The sequence below is a fragment of the Triturus cristatus genome, chromosome 8 (assembly GCF_964204655.1).
Source record: "Triturus cristatus chromosome 8, aTriCri1.1, whole genome shotgun sequence".
NCBI lineage: Eukaryota > Metazoa > Chordata > Amphibia > Caudata > Salamandridae > Triturus > Triturus cristatus.
The window spans coordinates 1543526788-1543549262 of record NC_140591.1 but is presented as its reverse complement, the minus strand read 5'-3'; the positions used below and the strand labels follow the sequence as shown (position 1 = coordinate 1543549262).

Genomic DNA, 22475 nt, shown 5'->3' with positions numbered 1-22475 from the left:
ATGATGTTGGTGACAAGGCAGGGAAACTCCTGGCTTGGCTGGACAAAAAAGAACGGGTCAATAGAGTTGTGCCAGAGTTGACGGGAGAGAGGGGAGAGGCGATTGTGGAACCTGAGAGGATTGTAAAGTGTTTTTCGGATTATTTCTCTAGGGTTTATGCCTCAGCGTCGGATAGGCCGCCTGAGGACTCGTGTGACCTCCTCCGTGATATCGAGTTGCCCTGCCTCTCCGATATAGATAGGGACGATTTAGATGGTGACATAACGGTTGACGAGGTGGCGGGGGCTATCCGCGCGTTAAACTCGGGCAAGGCCTCGGGACCGAACGGCTTACCGGTCGACCTGTACAAGCTGTTCCCGGATAGGGTCGCCCCTCACCTGCGCGCCATGTTTCTGGAGGCGCGGGGGGGTGGGACCCTCCCGTTGGATCAGCGATTGGCGACGATTGTGGCTATTCACAAAGAGGGTAAACCCCGAGATAAGTGCGCCTCATATAGGCCTATTTCACTTCTTAACGCGGAGCCGAAAATTCTGGCTAAACTCCTGGCGACCCGATTGATTAGGGTACTCGGCGACTTGGTCCACCCGGATCAATCCGGCTTCATCCCGCACCGAAACACAGCGTTAAATCTTAGGCGCCTTCATGGTGTAATCGCCAGGGCGGGCACGCTGCGAGAACCGGCTATTGTGGCGTCTCTTGATGCCACGATGGCCTTTGACACGGTGGAGTGGGCATACTTGTGGGCCGTGCTGGCCAAGTTCGGCTTCGGCCGCGGTTTTGTGAGCTGGGTGAAGTTGCTGTACGAGGGGCCGCTTGCGAGAGTGGTGGTGAATGGTCGGGCGTCGACTTTTCAGCTTGGGAGGGGTACTCGGCAGGGTTGTCCCCTGTCGCCTTTGTTGTTTGTCCTGGCCCTTGAGCCGCTGGCTGCGTGGATACGTTGGCATCCGGATATACGGGGCCTTCGGTGGTCTCCTGAACACGAGGATCGTATCTCGATCTATGCCGATGATATCCTGCTGTATCTTGCCTCACCCAAGAAGTCACTTATAGTGGTCTGTGACGTACTCACATCTTTTGGTAGGAACTCGGGTCTCGTTATCAACTGGAGCAAATCGTACTTGTATGTTCTTAGTGGCGAGGTTCCACCTATCCCTAGAACATGTTCGATACAGGTCGCCCGGCAGGGTTTCGTGTATTTGGGGATCTTTATCTCCATGGATTCGGCTGTGCGCTATGAGAAGAACTTGCTCCCCCCCCCCTGGCACGCCTGAGGCGCGATGTTGAAGGTTGGCGGAGGCTGCCGCTCTCCCTCGTCGGGCGTGCGGCCCTGTTCAAAATGATGTCTCTTCCCCGCTTCCTCTATGCACTCCAGAATACTTTGGACTGGGTACCGGCCAAATACTTTCGGGAGGTCGAAGGCCTCCAACGGACGTTGCTGTGGGATGGGCGGCCGCGCATAGCTATTGCAAAGTTGACGCTGCCATGGTACGATGGGGGCATTGCGCTCCCAGATATCCGACGGTACTATTGGGCCACAGAGTTGAGCGCGATCAATCATGGGTTTTATGGGGGAGGAGCCAAGATGGCGACCGGGACGGCAGCGTAAACTCCCGGCTCCGTGAACCTCCGCATCCCGCACGGATATCCTGCATGAGATCCTCAGCCTGCGCTACGCGCTCGTATTTGTGAATGAGAGTGGCAACCGACCGTGTGACTCCGAAGTTTCTGGCGGCGGTACCGCCGGAGAAATGTGCCTTTGAAATTTGCGGCCCGTGCAGCCCTGGAGCCAGGACCTCGAGTGGACGCCTTGGCCGGGTGGCAGTTCAACAACAGCGGCCTGTGGTGACTGGGTGGAGTCGGACCACCGGAGCGGTGCACACCTCGGCCTACATTTCGCCGTGGTCGTTCCTACCGCTAAGCGTAGCGGACCGAGTGCATGCCCGGGGTGGCAATTCTGAGATTCTCCGGTGATTGCCCCTGCCTTTGACGGTGAGCTGCCCGGACGCCGCCCGTAACTCGCCCTGATTCTTGCGGGCTGCTCCCGGATTTTCGCGGGCGCTGGTCCGTGGTGGGGACGACTGTTGCCCGTGACCACACAACAATTTGTGCTTGCCCCCGGAACCCTGTTTCCAGCGACGTGGACCTTGAGGCGCTTGTCCCTGGGTCCCGGTCCCAATACGGGTCGGGCCTACCCGGCGGCCATCTTGTTATGATGAGGCCTACCATCCTGTCCACCGGGTCACAGCAGGATTGGGAGTGTGTGACTTTTGGGAGTGTGGCGGAGCGATCGCAGAGAGCTGTGCTGGGGTACGGCGACCTCCTCGAGGCTCTCGGTGCCCTTCATTCCACCTTGGTTCATGGCATCGGGGTCTTGGGGAGTAAGCTCGATGGTGTGGCATCAGCGTCGGGACAGTTGCGGCATGCCTGTCCTCAGGTACACAGGGACTTCCCACACTGCACACAGGAGGACAATGTCGCGGCCACCCCTGAGATTAGTGAACAGCTGGAAACTCCGGACAGTATGCTTCCGTGTGATCGGCTGGCTGTGGGTCTGATCTGTCCCGGAGGTATTGGACCTGAGTGGGAGGTGGTGGCCTCGTCCCGTGCACGGCCTCCGGCGACCCAGGGAAAATTCAAGCAACAGTTGTCCACTTTGGCTGATTCCGCCTTCCTGGACCTTGTGTGCAGTGCGGATCCTGGGGCAACATTGGGAAAGACGTCCCTCCATGATGCGGACTGTGTTGGTACTCAGAGACTTCCACCCCACCTGTGCGCGTCGCTTCCCGGTCGTTTTTGGACACTCCTTTACCTTGTATCATTGGACATGGCGCTGGGTCGGGGGGTATGCATGGGCAGATTTGCAAAGAGTGGTCAAGGATAAGGCTGATCCTTCAGGGGTGGTCATCTAGTAGACGGGCGGGCTCAGGGGTTGCGTGCTCTCATGGCATAGCTATTAGTATAATTGGTGCATAATGCTCCCCATCTTTCTTTGACATGGTCGATTTTGTGCTGCTTACTGTTTGCCTTGGGGAAAACTTACCGTGCGGGAGGGAGAAGCCGGGGGCATGTTTTGAAGGCCCTCCTCCAGTTTCTTAATACTCTCTCTACCCCCCCGTCTGGTGGGGTTCTTTTCTTACTCCCTTTTCTCTGTTCTTCTATATTTCGGGTCTGGTTCCAGGGCGACAGGCACACTGCTGGGGGGGGGGGGGCCGTACTCGTCTGCAGAGGTGCAGGGTGGGGGGTTGGGGAAGGGGATTCTTTAGTCTTTACCCTTTTTTTTCCATGGCCTCCTTTTTTCTTCTCGGATTCTTCTTTGTTTTTCTTTCTGGGATCAGCGTGTTACAACTCCTTTGTTGTGAATCACTGCTTTTTCATGTGTGCCACAATTTCCGGGGTGTTTTCTGGGCTTTAGGGCATGGGACTGCAGGCGCAACTGGTCATGATACTTCTCTACATCCTGCACTTCCTGTTTTAGCGCCATTGACTCGATAGATTGCAGTTTATTGTTTACGTTTGTTATTCTGCCTGCCATTTTTCGCTGCTGGGAAATTGTTTGGCACCTGATCCTTTCGTCTTTCCCTATTATAAAATGAAAGCCTTCTTAATCCTGGTGTCCTACTTGCGCCATTCACTGGCCGAGAATATATTAGCATGGAGATTCCGCTCCCCGAGGTTCTGCCTGTGTCAACATTGGATTTCTGTTGCTTTGACTGCTTAGCGGCCGGCCCCGGGGGGTTGTAGGCCCATACTTGTTATTGGTTGAAATGCTAATAAAGGTTTAAAAAAAAAAAAAAAAAAAAAAAAAAAAAATCATGGGTTTTATGGCCCTGCCCTCAGCCCTGGGTATGCCATGGACAGATGGTTGCTGCGTGGTGGTAACTGCTACAGGGCATTGTACTCGCGGTCCCTGGACTCGTCCCTCACGGGGCCCACTGGTGTGGCTGTGCGCGTGTGGAAGATGGCAACTGACTCGCTGGGTTGGAAGGATAGGCTTACCCTCGCTACCCCGCTGTTTGAATCGGAGAGATTGGGAAGGCTTTGGCATACAAAAGGTTTTGATAAGTGGGACCTGATCGGCATCTCCAGGGTGGGAGATGTGCTGCATAAGGGGAAGGTGAAGTCCTTTGACGAGTTGCAGACTGAGTATGAGCTGGGGCCCTCCGAGTATTTCAGGTATATTCAGGTGCGTCATGCCCTCCGATCAGTCCTCGTAGAGGGTGAGAAGGTGCCTGAGTCCTCTCCTTTGGAGGACCGGGTCCTTGATGGCCATATGCCCGAGAGCACGATCTCGCTCATCTATAAGAAACTGATCAACGTCCGGGCGGACATGCTTCTGGGGTTGAGGGACCAGTGGACCAGGGATGGCCTCGAGTTGGATGATGAGGATTGGCAGTCTGCTGTTTCTTCTCCTAAGGAGGTTGCGATCCCGTCGCGTCTGAGGCTGGTACAGCTTAAAATACTGCACCGAGTGTATGTTACGGGGCCGCGGCTGGTTCACATGGGATTCTCGGAGGACGGCCTATGCAGGAGGGGATGTGGTATGGTGGGTACTTTCCTGCATATCATTTGGGAATGTGGTGTCATTGTGGAATTCTGGAGGAGAGTCCATGCAGTTATGGGGGAGGTGACTGGCATTGCTGTGCAGCCGGAGGCGCGGTGTTGCCTCCTGAATGTCTGGGGACCCACTGACCTCGATGAGGCACAGACCCAATGGGTGACTCTGGGTAACATGGTCGCTAAGAGGGATATCGCGCGATTGTGGGGCTCTTCGGGGCCCCCCACATTGACTGCGTGGAAAGAGAATATGGACTGGAGTATGTTCAGGGAGAAGACGGTCTATTGCGCTAGAGGCCGCCCCCGGAAGTGGCATGCCATCTGGGGGCGGTGGAATCAATACAGGGGGGGAATATGTCTTGCCCCGGATCTGGAACCTCCCGAGGAACAGCTTTCCCCCTGACCTTCTCTCCAGCTCGGTATGGTTTATGAACCATTTTGGCCTCTGCTGTCCCCCTTCTTCCTCCTTTCACTGTATTGTAACTGGTAGATGAGTGGGGTCCGGCCTCCCCTGGGGGTTTTTTTTCACCATGGGCTTTCAGTGTTCTTGCCTTGCTGGGGTTTGTTGTGTGTTTTTGTGTTTACTTAAAATTGAACCTTTGCACTTCTCCTTCACTGTACTGACGACGCATCACTGTTTCCAACTATCGATGCTGCCGAACCTCCGGGTTGTCGGCTGAATAGCTGTGTCCTGAATTTTAAATAAAGGTTTTTATAAAAAAAAAAAAAAAAAAAACAGCAGTTCCCTTGGTTAGTATTCAAACACACTATCAGTAACTTATACCACACATGCCAAACATACCACTGTCACCAGAAAATGTCACCAGTTCACCAAAGCCGATATACAAATGTGCAAATGTTTTATTCAATAAATTCCAATTAAAAAGATAAAATAAAATACATGAAATAAAAACACATCAACTATAGCACCATGGATTGGCTTCCAATATGCAAAATAACAAACAAAATCATATAATCATACATATTAAATTCATTATGGGAGAAAATACTCAAATTCAAGTTTTGTCATTTATGGCACTAATCCGGCAGCAATTCCGTGGTCAAACAATCATTGTGTACTATTCCTTTATTGACCAGGATAAATTCAATTTAGTGCAATAGTTGCAGCAGCACGACACGTTTTGGTGGATTTAATTGTTCCAACCACCTTCTTCAGGAAGAAAAACTTTATATCTCCCAAAGCTTCCAATCAGAAATTGTGATGAGTTATCGGGCTCTCCTCCTGGGATCTTTGTTGTATCCAAAAGATTTTTTTAAATCTCTCGCTGCGAGCCTTAGATCAGATGATGGAAGCAAATGTGCAAATTTCCCGAATAAAATTCTGGGATTAAAATCATCTCCAAATTTGTAAATCTTCTAGCTACAGGGCTCTTCTGAAGATAGAAACCATGTGCCGGTACCATATGAGCTCCCGACGCCCTTCGGTCGTTGGTGGATTCAGTTTGCAAAACATAGAAAGGCTTCACCATCAGTGAGGCTTTGGTATCACCAAGGAATCCTGTAGAACTAGACTTGGACATCACACACTGATACAGTAGATCTGAGCTAGATATGTAGGAGGAGTGAGACAGCTGAACCCATGGCTTTCGCCAAAGAGTCTGCCAAATCAAGACCAGCCTTAATTATGTGTCTTGATGAATTCTGCCCATCTCGTATGACATTCAAAAAATGATCCTTCAGCAGGCTTGGGGTCACTAAAGCAGCTATATCCCAGACAGCACCCAGAAACAGACTGTGGTCGGGGCTGGGGCCCTGTTCCCACACCTGGGCTACCTTGGTGAACCAACAGCGCTTCCACAGAACCCCACATCCGGGAATGGGGAGAACAAGGTCAATGAGGGACCTAGGAGGTCCCTCAAGGCATGACGCCACGCCAACCAGTCTCTTTCCCCACAATCTCAGATGAGCTATGACCCGGGAGTCCTGAAACAGAGGATAAGCTAGAGATAATCCTGGACGACATCCGCAGCACAAGAGAAAGCCTTGAGGCCAAAATTGATAAAGTGGTGATCGAAATGGGTGGCGATGGAAGAGGTGTGCCCTGCAGGGATGGTGCTGCAGGCAAAGGTGACTGAATTAACAGGGTGAAGAGCCTGGACAAGAGAGCTGACAACGCTGTTGGCCGGAGGTGCCCTATGGGCCTTCCAGAACACGTGGAAGGCAGAGACATGATTGGCTACCTGCAACATTGGCTACAGAACCATGCGGCCCCAGAGGGAATGGACAGACGGGAGCCCTGAAGCATGGTGTCTCTGCCAAAGTGCAAACGTTAGACGATGGAACACACCAATGGACCGTTGCCCATTGAGGGAACAGGTGGTGGGGGTGGCATCGTCCTTTCATGAGTTTACCCCCAGTCCCCGAGCCACCAAATGAACAATACACAGAGGGAAAGCACTGAGCTGGACTCCCCCAGCAGAAAGCAGCAAATAAGCCCAAACTGACCCCTCGCTCCGACGACGTCCTTCAAACCAATTAACAAGAGGGACAGGAAGCGCTGGGTGGGGATGTTGCCCTAGGACCTACATGGAACATTTGTACTCAGACCTCACCAGCCCAGAGAGCCCCATCTCGGGCACGAAGGACTGCAATAATGCAAGGAAGGGCTGAACGGCCCTACAGGTATGAGGAACTCACCACTCACCTGCTCAGTGCTGGGAAATATGTACTTTTTCACAGTTTCTTATTGGCATAATCCACCCAGCAACCAGTCTGCCCTGGGAAGTGGGAGTTGGGAAATGGTTTTGTACCACACTCAGCCACTTGTAACCTCCTTGCATAAACAATGTGATCACACTTACCCTTGTTAACGCAGAATTCCAATTACTGAATAAATACACAATCCAAACATGGAATGTGCGGGGCATAGGGACTACGTGAAAGACATATGGTGGAGGGATACCTCAGATGCAGGGAGGAATCTATGTGGCCCTGCTGCAAGACGCACACTTCAGTATACATGCACTGAATGTTCGCCCGACAATCCTTTACACATTATCTGAGGTATTAGCACAGGCAGCACAACTGCCTAAGCTACTGGAAGGGGATTACAACTGTGTCCTGAATATGGATCAGGATAGGTCCACAAAGCCAATATACGACTCAACCGCTGATAAACTAGCACAAGATCTAGCCCACTGGGATAGACATTCAGACTACTGGAGTATTTGTTCTATTCTCCATTAGATGACCATGTGAGATTGGGCATGTTCGTGGGCACCCATGCTTTGTGGGAAACTATCGCTGTAGGATTCCCGGCACACAAAATTTCCGACCATAATCTGCTTCTCCTGCGCCTGCAGGTGGGGTTGCTGTCGGATCCCAATCCAGACTTGGAAGCCCCACCCCTCCTGTCCCCCAATCCTACAAGACCAGGTGACCTACTGGCGGAAGCCATACAAGACTGAGAAAATGGGGTGTGTTATATTACGCGGTTGTGCGACCTCACAATGTAATACACTCATTCAAACCCTTTCAGACTCAAAGGTTTCGTTTGTCAAACCTTCAGCTCAAACCTGGATAGCTGTGGCTGTGATCAGTAAGGCTTACACAAAGGAAAAGGAGTAAAGCATTTAAATAGCACCAAAACAATCGAAGAAGAAATTGACAAGACATCAAAGAAATCAGACACCAATTTATTTAGAAAAATAGACTATTTGTATTTTTTTTTTTTGACACCACAATAAAAAAGATCCACTGGAGGGTTCTGGAGATATGGAATTTACAAGGTGTAGTAAATCACCTAACTGCGAACAAGCTTTGGCAAATTCAACAAATTTGACTCAAAGATTTTCAGTGAAACGTTTAGGCTATATGTTAATACAGTCACTTTAGGCGACCAACTCAAGTAGGGATGCAGTCAGAAGGACCAGCATCATCAGAAACAGTTACCACAGCAGGTGAAGTAGGCTTTAATCTGTTCCAGGCCCTTTTACGCTATGCAGGACTTCCGCTATGGAAGAGGTCCTGATGCAAAGGATGAAGGATTTTGAAGATACTCAAAGAATGCTGTGGATGCTATACAGTCGATGGGGGCCTTGCTGCGACTACTCCTCGGTCTACGAAGAGGGGGAGGTGGTCCTAGTCACAGGGTCGACGTCCTTCGAAATCCTCTCAGTGTTGGCATAAGTCCAGTCACCACTGTACTACCGCTCTCTCACTAAGGTAATCACATGGGCAAATACTTCCTGAGTCAATAAGTCGTCCTCTGGAGGTCTCAGCTGAACTGTGATAACAATCCCAGGGCTCAGCCAACTCAGGTCACACTTTGAGCATCGGGTCTGTTGCTACATGGTGGTGCTTGGCAGCAGGTTGAAGATTCTGGGCAACCAACTTGCCCCAGCAGGCTTCTCAGATGTTGTGTCCCAGTGCTTTGAACAGGAGGTCAGCTCACTGACCCTTGGAGTCTAAGCTTTGGCTGGGTTCTGGAGATAACTTCTCCTCGAGTAGGACACAACAGGCCCAGACTCTCTCCTTTGCTAGCTACCAGGTTCAGCAGGTGCAGCTGACACCACTGCAGCCTCTCTTTGCTGGTTCCACAGTGTAGCAGGGCAATTACAGTCCAGTCCAGTCGGAATCTGAGTTTGGAGTGCCAGGTGTGTCCTACTTATGATCAGAAAATGCCCTCAGGGAAAGATTAGGTTGGTAGCCAATGGGCTACCAGGTTCCCTCCCTCCTGATGACCACTTCCCTTGAAGTGTGGAATCTGGGCACCCCAGGATGCACCATTTCACCCACTTCCAATATGGCAGGGCCCCTCTCCTGGCTTGTGGCGCTCCCTAGCCCAACCAAGAGGTGTGGGTACTAAGGGGGCTACACACCTATGGAAAACCGGTTTGACAACTTTTTTCTCCTCTTCTGCCCCAAGTGCGTGCCTAAACAATGAAACAGCCCGTCTCCCAAGTGTTGCCATTTGCCTTTCAAAGGCAGCTTCGCGCCTTTGAAGCTCACCTTTTGGGCCAACAACTATGTGGCGTCCTGCAGGAGAGAGGTTACATCTCCTTCCAGAGCAGGCCCCTACTGCATCCTTTCCTGGGAGTTGTTAGCACATCTCCACAGGAGGGCTGAAAGCCGTCTCGGCAACAGGACCCCGGGTGCAACAAGTATGGGCACAGGGGACTAAAGGAACAAAGTGGCAACTTTAATAGAGTTGAACACTCTGTAGTCAACAATTGAGGTGACCAAGCTGTTCCACAGTAAAAACAGTTTAGCATTTTCCAATCAAAACATGTAAAATGACATGTTCTGCCCATAGGATAACTTGCCCCCTGCCTTAAGACTAGATAAGCCTCCCATAGGGGTGCCACAGGGAAGTCTGGCTTTTCCATGACTTCAAATGGCAAAGTCAAGCTAGCAGTTTAAACTGCTCTTCCAGCCTGCAAATGGCGGGCTAGTAGTCTTGTTTTACACCTGTCACACCCAGGGTGCCACAACCAGTGCTGCAATCCCGATTGGGGTAGAGGGCACGATCCTCTAATGTACATGACCTGGGTAGCCTGAGTGCCATTAACTAGGGGCTTATAGGTAAGTTAGCTTAGCCAACAGAGTAAGAGTCAATTCAACATATCAGTTTAAGGGTAAGAGCAAAGGCACTGAAGTCTAGATAGCAGGCCTCTCTGAGAAACAACCAGCAGTATCAGTCCAATTTGGGGTGGCCACACTAACAGGCATTCCTTACATGGCCCCCCCTCCAGACGAAAGGATGAGCACTAACCCTTGTCCTGGTGGTTATCATCTAAGCGGAAGAACCTGGAAAAGCCATCTGCATTGGTATGGTCGGTCCCAGGTCTGTGTTCCACTGTGAAGTCCATGCCCTGTAAGGTAATGTATCACCTCAACAACCTGGGGTTTTCACCTCTCCGTTAACCATCTAAGAGGCCTGTGGTCAGTTTTAACTCGGCAGTGAGTCCAAAACAGGTAGGGTCTCATGTTCTTCAGGGACCAAACCATAATCAAAGCTTCTCTCTCAATGGCACTCAACACTGCTCTCTTGGGAGGAGTCGCCTGCTAATAAATGCAACAGTCTGATCCTGTCCTAAACCATTCACTTTTGATAACACTGCCTGAATCACATGTTCACAGGAATCTGTCAGGACAAAGAATTCCTTACTGAAGTCAGGCGCCTTCAGGACAGGTGCTGAGCACAGAGTATCTGTAGGGTGTCAAAACCCTTCTGACACTGCCTAGTCCAGATAACCTTTCTGGGCAGTGTCTTGGTGGTCATTTCAACTAGCCAAGAAAGGCTCTCACTTGGGTCTGGGTCTTATGAGTTTCACAGGCTATATGGAAATATTTTATTTCAACAGCTCCTGTCTACCGATAGGCTATGCCCTTGGACTCAAGAATCAAGACAATTGAGCCTTGTAAAGGTAGACCCATGAAGCAGCGTGCCACACGTCCAGCTTCAGAACCCCTCTTTCCAAAACTGCAATAGTGACCTTGGCTCTAATGGAAAGAGAATAAAGCAGTCGCAGCTGATCCCAATACAAAGTAGCGGGGCAGCGCAGGGGAAATATAGAAAAAAAAATGACTTGCCCGTCTCTGCCAGGGTCCAGCTTCTTCCACGAACGCAGTCCGCGGGCCACTCTGCACAGGCTCCTCGACTCCCTACCCAATCCAGAAACTGCTCCCATGCTATTACCAGCATATGAGAAGCACCAGGATTGATCTGAGCAGGCTGGTTTGATGGTCAGTAAGGGTCTGAGAGCCTGTGCCTCTTCTCAACACAGCTGGGTTGGAGAATTGTAAGCGCACGTTGGTTCATCTGTCCTAAGACAGCCAGCCAAACCGACATTCGCACTTGCAGTGCCCAACTCTCCTCCTCCCTGCTGCTTTCAATAGAGGATGGTCCTGCCCCACCTTAGACGGGCCACTCTGACTCTGTTCAGCCAGGGAAAAATAAAATAAGTGTTTTATTCTCATTTTATTTTTGTATCTGCTGGTTCTGAGCAGCGCGTTTGGAACCAGCCGAAGACGAAGTCCAGTCTACGATAGACCTTGGAACATTCCAGAATCCAGATGCCAGTGCGGGTTCAGAGTGGGTGACGATATTTACAGTCCAGGTACCCCTCGTAGACGGTCATTTTTTGACTTTAGAGTTTCGCAGCTTCACGATTGAGACATCCCTTCACGTGAATAAGATGGATTTACTGAGATTTTGATGTGGTTCCGGTAATAATTTTCCTTATACACCCTAGTCCTGAGGAGGCCCACAAGCTAGTTGGGCTGAAACGCGTCGACTTTTTGACTATCAAGAGCCCCGGAGGATTGAGAATTTGTGTCTAAATAGAACATATGTAGCACGAAGAAACTTGTTTTAGAGGGTTAAGTTGGAATACCTCTGAGTACTACATAATGGGGCTACTTTGATGTATGGAATGTCCGCGAAAGAAGTGTTTACATCCATATTTCCATTAGGACATTAAGGATTAGAGACAAACGTTTTCTTAGAAGTGTTTTGTTTATCTTATGCTTTGAGAAATGAATTCATGTTCATGCATTTGTATGTGTAAATATAATTTTTTTCCAAACATTGATAAAGATGATTTATCAAACGACATTGGGTCCAGACAATGGTATGAATAACAGATGATTTTTGCATGTACTAATTAATTTACCGTGAAGGATAATTTGTGGTTTCCTTCATCTTCTGAAAGAGATATATTTGATTGGTTCCTTCGCATCACGTTGCTTTATGATAATATTTGCTTTACCCAGATGCGTTTGGAATATTGGGTTCCCCCCTGGTATACCTGTGGTTCTGAGCAGTGAGGCGGCGCTCCTACGCCATAAAGGAGGTGCCGCCACTAGAACATAGGCACCAAGGAGACTCCTTCTTAGCCAAAGCATGTACATCTTGATAGAGAGGACAATAAGATAAATTTCTGAAATTCCTTGCCATTTCCACTGGTGAATCGGATTAAGAATTGGTCATGCAAATTGTCTTTTTAGTCTGATCTACATTGAAACTAAAGACTCTTCTGTTCCAACAAGAAGCCTCTTCTTGTGACAGGGATTTGGCAGAGAAGAAAGTGGGGAGTAGGATGGGATACCCCACATGGCAAGGTGACGCCACGTTCAGAACGAAGAATACCAGAGACCTGAATACCAGCTTATCTGGGAAGAAAAGTGTTATCTGGTGGCTGCACCAACTACACCTGTAGAGCACTAATAGAGTGCGCCAGACGTAGTGATCACCAATGAGGAACACAGCTGTCAGGGTGAGCAATCCCAAAGAACACCCATACACGGGTTCCATAGGCATGCACCTCCAGTAAGGACTAGGTTATGGTCCCACTTTGGCATAAGAGGTGCAGGAGTAAAGATATGCAATCCCTTTAAATAAAATGCATCACAACAGGCGACTAAAAGAAAGCTGCTGAGGTAAATGTGAGGTAATTCAGTTTCCGATCACGTTCTTATTTAGCCACCATTTTGTGTCTTTCCGCCATTTTGTGTTGCCCTCACTCAAGCGGCACGGTGAACGAAGTGTTGTTTTCCCTCATCCTACTGCAAAGTGTCAAATAACCTCCTGCCTCTGTTTATAGCTGGTGTCAGGGTCCGTCCGACTCCACTAATCCTCGTCTGGTCTGACTGATCCCAGTTTCAACTATCTGTTGGTTCGCACCATTCTTTCCTGACTTTATCTTATCCTCTGGCCTTCGCTATTCTTTACTCGTATTCTCTCATTTCACAACTGTCATCTGGGGCATACAAATGTGCCTTGCCACCTGCAAGTCGATTTATAAACACTACCACCGATTAATTTGTGGGGAAGGGTGACAAACACAGTTGGGAGAGAGGCTTATTTGAGTTACTTAATATTTTGTTTTTACATTCTTCTCATTGTTTAACCCTGTATGCATTGGGAGTGTTCTTTGTGAATATGTGGGTTATAAAAGATTGTGCGCCACGAAGTAAAGTGGCAGTCTCCTAAGAACATACTGAGTGTACTTCTGGGACAACTGTACTTCGCTTCAGCTAACAAACCCTATCTTCTACACCTAACTGAGTGTCCCATGTCTCTGTTCGACAAAGCAGGTGAACTCAGGAGATTAAGGCGTACCCTGCGCCGCCAGGCCCCTAAGGTCTTGGTTCTTCAAATGCAGGAAGGCCAAAGGGGCCATCATGTGGCTCCTAACGGTGCCCACTGCGAAAAACTTGTCAGGCTAAGTACACAAAGGCACATCAGAAAGCTTGGCCTGAAGCAGTGTGATCAGACAGTCCTTGGACCAGGCAGCAAACTTTGCCCAGCAGTCAGAATAGACTGACTTAATGGATGAGTAACAACCAAAATCACATCCACCACTTTAGCAGACAGGTCAAAACCCCTCAAACTGCATGCATGAAGGTGTGCATTGAAGAGGACTGGATGAAGAACCCTGCATTGTTGGGGCAGCAGGTCCTCAACAAAGCAAGCAAAGTGGAAAGTAGCTACACAGACTCTGCAGGTCAAAGTACCGGACACTCCGATTCCAGTTAAGGGGTATCAAGCGGAGGAGAGCCTGGTCCCTTTTGACCTTCTTCAGAACTCTGGGAAGCAGAGAAGGAGGCAGAAATGCAAGAGCGATCAAAGACTCTCAGAAGACTGAACGCATATCCCAACAAGCGCAGAGGCAGAATCTCCAGGGAGCAAAAGGAACAACATGAGCGCACACTGCAGTGCAAAACATCTACCCAAGTACTGGGAAAACTTTCCTTTAAGCACCTCCAGATGCAGATGCCATTTGTGGGTGGCCACATGGCATCTGCTGAGGTAATCTGCACTGGTGTTAAGGGAGCCTGCAGTCCAGCCATTTCCACAGTCTATGCACCTTTTGGAACAGCACCCAACCCCACTCTATCCTACTGTACAGCACGCAGCTCCAGGAGTTGATATGGTTCCTGTAGGAGGCTGGCTTAATATATGGTGCACACTTAAGTGAGGCACATTGCACTAATCCAGACAACCCTTATGGTGATTTTAGTGGTCTTAGACAACCATAGAAAGCTCTCTCTAAGTGGTAGCTGTGGAGAGCAGCCTTCAGGCATAGTCCAGAAGGAGTGTTAAGCAGCTTGTTTTACTAGAACCAATCTGTTGTAACAATTCTGGTTTAGTCTAAACTCGATTATTGTGACAGACTACCTGAACGCACATCAACACGTTCTCAACAAACTTCAGACAGTTCAAAATGAGGCCGCTAGGGGCCTTTTCAAGTTCCACAAAAATCATTCTGTATCCTTAGCTAGCCAACATCTTCACTGGCTACTGGTTAGAGCCAGAATAATTTTCAAATCATTATGCAGTCTATAAAGCTTTACATGGTCAGGGCTCTGCCTTCTTGAGATCGGCTTTCTCTATCTTCCATCAAGATCTCTACGCTCAGCTTTATCTAAACTGTTAGTTTTTCGTTGCAGACGAGTTAAATGGGACTGCCGTGGATTTGTATTGACTGCATTCAAGGCCTGGAACACTTGCCATCTCCATTAAATCTCTACCCAATCTTTTAGCCTTCAGGAAGGCTTTCAAAACATGTTTTTTCACTTTGAATTAATCCTTTAGCTATTGCAGTTAAATTCTGAATGTTCATTCAGCTAGCGCCAAGACACCTTATTGGTATTCGAGCGCTTTATAGAATCATAACATAACACCATGTAAACCCCAATGTGAAAAAGTGCAGACATTTTGTGTTCTCAGCGGTAGCAAATAGACCGAGCCTATAAACTTCCCTTTTGTGGAAGAGACCTTGCACCATCTTCAGGTGCAAGTAGAATTTGTAATCTGCTAGGAATTGGAGAATTAGTTTGTCCGCCCTGGTGTTTAGAGATCCATCCAGGTTGTGCACCACCAGGAAATATCCCTTGGGGTTCCAGCCACTTCCTGAGACAGTGTCTCCTGGCATAGGGTCCACATCCCAGCCCCGCCCTCATTGTTGCAATACCACACAGTAGAGGAATTATCAGTAAGCAACAGCCTCCAATTGATGGATGGTAGGTAGGCCTTAAAAGGAAAGAGGACAGCCCACAACTTCAGAAGGTTCCAACCCAGAAGTGATGCATCTGTCACCACTGTTACTCTGGGCAAGGTGGGGAATGGAGCCTGCTGCTGGTCAAGCAACCACCACTGCAGATCTTTTGCACTCTCCTTCAAAATCTGAACGTGATCAGCGCAGTCCTCCTGATGCTGTGCCTACTGGGACTTAGGATCCCACTGAAGAACCTGAATAAATATGCCACCTGGCATGCTTGACCAACGGGATGCAGGCCATCAATCTCAGCTGCCTCAGTCATTGTCACAGATCCAGGATAGAGGCTGAAACTTATCTATCTTACCCAAACGTCCTAAACCCCTCATTCCGGAGGAAGGCACAAAACTGCACTATGTCCAGAATGGCTGCAACAAAGGGGAAGAGTCTGTGAAGGGGTCAGGTGTGACTTTTCTGGGTTTTACTATAAATGTGCCAAAGTGATGAGGATCACTGTAGCCTGCAAGTGGTTTACAACTGCTTTGGGCGAGTCAACCTTTATCAGCCAGTCATCGAGGTAGGGGAAGACTGGAACTCCGGACCTCAGAAGATGTGCTGTAGCCCCAGCTATTACTTTTGTGTACATCAATTGTCATCCGTGTATGATTGGGCAAATTCATCACCAGAATAAGTATCGTTGTGTGAGTCATCCTTGAGGCAGGGGCAAGGAATCTGATTAAGACAGGCTATAAGGGTGGAGCCAAAGGGGATCAGGGTGCCGCCTCGTGTAAAGTGGTGCAAACAGTCAAAAAGTACATTAGGTTACGCTTCGTTGTTAACACTCAAGATCTGGAGAGGGTCATGTTGCCAGCACGCAGCAAAGCCAGTTAGGAGCATGCAGCAGGTTCATATGGCACATACGGCAAACCTCCCAGTGGATTCCCAGGTGAAAGCCCTTTTGGTTCCTTAGGGCCAGGAGGCACATCGGAGAGAGCTGGTAATGTGCCAAAGACCTGCAGCGTGGCTTCACAGAATTCTTAGATTTGCTGTGGCATTGCGGACAGCCTTTAGAAATTCTAGTTGCCTCAGGATGTGCGTTGGTACCGGTTCCAAAGGGGAATAGCTTCTGGAGCAAGTCTTGGAGGCATGTTGACATCCTTGCACCTTCTCTGTAATTTGAGAGTGGGGGGAAAGAGTCAGAGTACTACTCTGCGTTATGTTTTTTTCTTGAACTGAACAGTAAACTTTGACTGCAATGATAATCGACCCTGGGATCGACTTCAGGAGTGAGAACGGGATTTTCCCTTCGACTGGTCAAAGTGGAGTTTCAGTGTTTGGCAATGTGGAGCTTCGCCTCACAGTCCGTATAACCTTGGGATTCATCAAGGTGCAGTCACTCAGTCTTGGAGTCGTCTTATGACCTCAGCACTCTAACACAGGTAAATCTAGCACCAGATTTGCACCTGGTGGCATAGAAAGAAAGGAGTTTAGTTCAGAGTGCAGTAGTGGCGCCTATATGCGGGTTGGTGCATCACTTACGGAGCAGACCCATGTTGGTGCTGAGCCACACAATGCCACCAACTGGCATGCAGAGGTACTGTTTAAAAAGTTAAAAAGATTCAGTCTGACGCCTGGGTAATATACAAAAAGTGAGGAAACTGCAGTTGAAAGTATCTATCAGAGGCACGTAACAATATCTATAGACTCCTCACATCACAGATTCCTGCAGTTCATGTGGAACTAGCAGGTGTTTGAGGCGATGGCTCTCCTATCTGTCCTGTCAACAGCATGCTGATGCTCTACAAAAGTTCTCAGACAGACGTTCGAAGACCCAAGGGCATAGGACTCATTGGCTGCTTGGACAATAGTCTTTAGATGGACCAATACCTAGACCATTGCACACCATTAAGGACACTGGCCAAGCTTTTACAGAATTTAGGATTAATGAGAAATGCAGAAACATCTCATCTAAATCTCAGTTAACTGATTTTTCAGGGATTTCTTACAGACTTGGTGGGGTTGGTGTTCAAGCTTACACTGAGGATGTGGTAAAAATTCAGAGGGAGCAGAGGAAATCACTAGTAAAAGAGCAAATCTCCTTGAAACAGCTTTCACACATAAAGGGTCTTCTCTTTTTCCATTCTAGCAATTTCTTTTGGACTGATCCACTACAGAGCCTTCCAACAACTGAAAGCATTTTACCTGAGGAAAGGTTTTAATTATTCGAAGTCACTGGAACCTTCCACCGAGATCAGATGGGAGATCCATTGGTCATACAACCACTGGTGGCTGTATCATAGGGAAACTTCGAACAGGAGAGTGATCATCAGGTCAACCCTGGATCTGGTTACAGTCATACACCAACAGACTGGGCTGTGGGCCTTCAGCAGAGAATCTTCATCCACAGGATGTACATCTTAGTGGTGCAGTATGTAAATCAAATAAGAGGTAAACGGTCACAGGTACTGGCAGAACTGGCTGAGGACTTCTTGCATTTCCACCTGGGGAATCCAGTCTCACTGAAGGCAAAATATCTTAAGATCCTAGAACTCGGTGGTGGATTGGCACTCCAGACACATTAAAGATTCCAGCACATGGCAGTTGAACCAGATATTTTCAGACACTTGTGGACTGCTGGCGACCGCGTTTGATGGATCTATGTCTTCCTTTGAGGGCAGACATCCAAGATGCTGGAGTTTTAGATTGCATTGGGTCGAGAAGGTTGTCGGCTGGTGGGAGGGACAGTAGGCACACTTTCATGCAGGAAAGACGGAATGCAATAAGCCTTGCCTCAGTTTGCCATGATAATGAGGGTGACGGGAAAGAACAAAGACACATCGCAGCTTTGGTCCTGATCACAGATATGGTGCTCACAAGTCAGGTTTTCAGTTCTGAAGGTGTTGGTTTGGTATTCTCCAAAGTGTTTTTCCAATATTCAAATCTTCTGGTCAGTACTCCACTTTCTAGTCATTGTTTGCTGATGAAAGGGATGCTAAATCTCTTCGCCTGGATAATTACCTGGAACGCTTTGCAATCCTAGGCTTATTGACTGTGGATTTCATTCAGACATGATGGGCTGAATACATTGGTAAAAAGGATGGCTCGGCATGGAAGAGATGAATGGGTGTGTGGGATGGGTCTTGATAGAGTAGGGTCCGATCTTGTTCATATGCTGAATTTCCTCCCAGAGTTAGCAGCCTCTGGTATGGTTTAACTGACAGACCAATGAAAGCTTTTAGGTCCATGAATTCAGCAGGACACTTACTGGTGGACGGTATTTCAGTGGGAGAACACTCAATGGTTTGGTAACCGTTAAAAGGGTGTACACTTTTCTTCCGTTCCAGGACCTAGAGCAAAGCAAATAGACTAGAAAGAAACAGTTGGCAAAGCTGCTTAGGTTGGACCGGTAGGTTTACAGTTACCAGGCGAACAAAGTCTAACACCCATACCTAGTGTTCCCAGATCTTCCGAAGGTATGAGTGGTTAAATGCATTAAAGCTTACAAAAAGATAACTGATCTGGTGTACATCACTTACTAATTTCAATCTTTTTTTTCTAAATTTTACATTGCAGGTGTTATCCGGATTGCTAGCAGCCTCTAAAAATGCCATGCAATCGTGACAACATTCTCTCTAAATTAAAGTACAGTATACATCTACATGTTTAGGGATACAAGACCGGAGAGTTTTACTTTGGTTACCACTCTTGCATGCTTTTTGTGTCTGATATGGTGAATTTTATGGCCAGTGGGAATGTAACCATATTGGAGATTTAAGAGTACAGCTATCTTCTTGGTTGCAAACTGTACAACCAGTGCACGCTTTCTAGGCATTCCTTGCTGCCATTTCATTAACTAAATACTGGACAAACCTGTTAAATAGGGTTTATTGTGTAATCCTCCTTTAGAGGAAAAGAATCCTTTTGACTGAATGCTGTTTATAAATACATCACGAGTGAAATTAAAAACGCCAAAAAAGAAAGTAGCATCTCAAAATTACAAGTTCTCATTAACTGAGAATGTTAACAAAAGAGTGTGTAACGGTATACATGGTTTCCGTACCTGCTGGTTCCCACTTTTCTTCGTCTCCAAAACGCTACCTTTACGTCTGCTTACATCTTTTGGGGTCATTGGTCTTGGAAAACAGTTGACAGACTTCTTAGACTACACAAGAGAAGAGATTTTTAAATAATTTGTTTTGCACTCCACCTTATTTTAGGCTTAGCAGGGTTATCAAATGCACTAAAAGTTACATTTTCATAATCCGAAAACCACACTTTTTAAAATCTAGAAACACATTAAAATCTAAACACACATTAATAGAATACATTGTCGTCATTTAAGGTATTCCCAAAGGTAAGTTGCCTTTGTTGTACAGTATGTAACATCTGAGTGGGTACTTGCATGTACTATCCACATGCCTGGAGACAAATCGGTCCGAAGTGTTGACTTAATGTTGAATATCTCTACAGAAAAGGCCATGTGTTTCAGAACAATGATCGATCTCGATCTCTCTTTCGATATATATATATATATATATATATATATATATATATATATATATATATATATATATATATATATATATATATATATATATGCTTTTCTTATGGAAAATAGGTTCTCACTATAACTACCAACTGGCAGTAGGTTAGAATTAAATAATTATTATTTCAGCAAGACACGGCGTCGTCATCCTTTACCTTGGTGAATGGAAATATGGTGAATATATATTATACAATTCTTTTTATTAGTCAGAAATCGGCCCTGGAGTAGGGCCACACAAAACATTACATTAGTAGTATACATTAGCATGTTCATCCCTGCCAATGAAAGGTAAAACAGTAACAGTTTGTACAGTCGCTGTGCATGTCCATCATCATCAATTATACACAAAGATTTCTGACATACTGCTCCTTCCACTTAGTGTCATCCCCAGTGACTCCTTCCTGTGCTTCCAGTTCAAAAGCGATTTGTCACCCAACAGGTAGTCAATCGGGCCCGCTACACTTAATGAACAAGTTACTTACCTTTGGTAACGATATATCTGTAAGAAACAGTTAGATTCCTTACCTTAGAATCTCCCCAGGCGTCCGACTGGATCCGGAAAGATTTTTCGTCAGCATTACCCTTGCGCGTCGGTAGGCGTCGTCTGCGACTCGGCGTCCGTCGTTGACGTTGTGATCGCCAGGATGACGGAGTACTTAGACGCCGCCCTTGTGGTGCATGAGCCACTTTTGTGGTCTGACACCCTATGATGACCCTCAACCACCACCATTTTGTACTGAATTAAGTGTGTTATGTTACCTTAGCCTTAATGTAGGATGGGTTTGCATATGCCTGCTTTTCTTCTGCCTTTTAGTGGAATAGTCTTTCCAAGAATAGAAGGTATGGGATGTTGAGGTGCAGGGTTGTGGGTGGTGGTACTCCTGACAAGTGATGCGCAAATTATTGTTTTCTTGCCTTGCCTTGCCTTTGGGGAGTGTTGAAAGTTTGCCCACCTTAGTAAGTGCTGTGTATATGTTATATTCCATAAGTTTGGAACTGATATTCTCTCCCTGGGAAAGTGACGGTACATACCTTGTTCCAGGGGAGATCCAAGTTTGGCATTACAGCCCTCGCGCGCTGACGTCAGTTCTTGTACATAGCTTTCCGCGCCAGGAACGCAGACCCATGCAAGAAACCGACACTGGTGCCATGAATCTAGGGCCCTGAAAGGGATGACCTTAACCCTAGATATCAGTTCATAGAACGGGGAGGATGGGTGGGGCGGTAAGGAAACTAACTAATGTTTCTTACAGATATATTGTTACCGAAGGTAAGTAACTTGTTAATCTGAAAGAAACACGTTAGTGATAGATTCCTTACCTTAGAATAGATACCCCAGCAATACCAACCCCGGTGGTGGGTCTGCGAGCAAATATCACACAAGGAAGTACTGGAGAACGGAACGGCCAAAGAAGCCATCTCTCCGGACTTGGCTGTCCAGGCAGTAATGCTTGGCAAACGTGTGCAGCGAGGCCCACGTTGCTGCCTGACAAATGTCCTGCAGAGGGACTACCCATCCCAGAGCAGTAGTAGCCGCTGTGGGCAGAGTGGAATGGGCCCTCAGAACCACAGGAGGTTCCTTCTTAGCCAAGGAATAACAGGCCTTAATGCACAAAACGACCTACTGAGAGATGGTTCGCTTGTGCACCGCCCGCCCCTTCTTAGTGCCCACGTAGCCAGCAAAGAGTTGGTCGTCCACTCTGAACTGTTTCGTGCGGTCCAGATAGGAGAGCGCACGTTTTGGGTCCAGACGGTGGAGCCTCTCTTCCTCTTTCGAGGGATGCGGAGGCGGAGAGAAGGTGGGCAATGTAACAGACTGGCCGATGTGAAAGGCAGTAACCACCTTAGGGAGAAAGGAAGGACGAGTCCTGAGAACAACCTTGTCCGGATGGACAGAGAGGAAAGGAGGTTTAGAAGAAAGAGCCTGGAGCTCACTCACTCTTCTGGCAGAGGTGATGGCAACCAGGAAAGCAGTCTTAAGAGTCAGAAGATGAAGAGGACAATTATGAAGTGGCTCAAAAGGAGCGCACATCAGATAGGTTAACACCAGGCTCAAGTCCCACTGAGGCATTACAAAAGGGACAGAAGGAAACATGTGAGTAATGCCTTTGAAGAATCTAGCCACTGGGGACTTGAAAAGAAAAGGCTGATCAGGAAGCCGTAAGAAGGCAGAAACAGCTGAAAGATATCCCTTGAGGGTGCCCACAGCAGAGCCCTGCTGGGCCATGGAAAGAAGAAACAGGAGAACCTCAGAAAGAGGGGCGGAAAGGGGATCCATAGCCTTTGCTGTGCACTATGCCACAAATTTGTTCCACCTGCAGGCATATACCGGTTTAGTGGAGGGACGCCTGGCTGCCAGAATGACATCACAGACTTCTGGAGGCAAGTCAAATGGCATCAACTGTCGCCGC

The 22475-nt window shown here is 47.9% G+C and overlaps 1 protein-coding gene across 11 annotated transcripts in view; it reads right to left on the bottom strand.

The window, feature by feature from the left end:
• Nucleotides 1–22475, bottom strand: part of NUMA1 (nuclear mitotic apparatus protein 1) — a 734824-nt gene that overhangs the window by 64186 nt on the left and 648163 nt on the right. For all 11 annotated transcript variants that reach the window (XM_085623424.1, XM_085623417.1, XM_085623420.1 and 8 more), the window contains one exon: nucleotides 19579–19680. In XM_085623424.1, the coding sequence (XP_085479550.1) occupies nucleotides 19579–19680 (102 nt within the window). The remainder of the gene's footprint in view (nucleotides 1–19578; nucleotides 19681–22475) is intronic.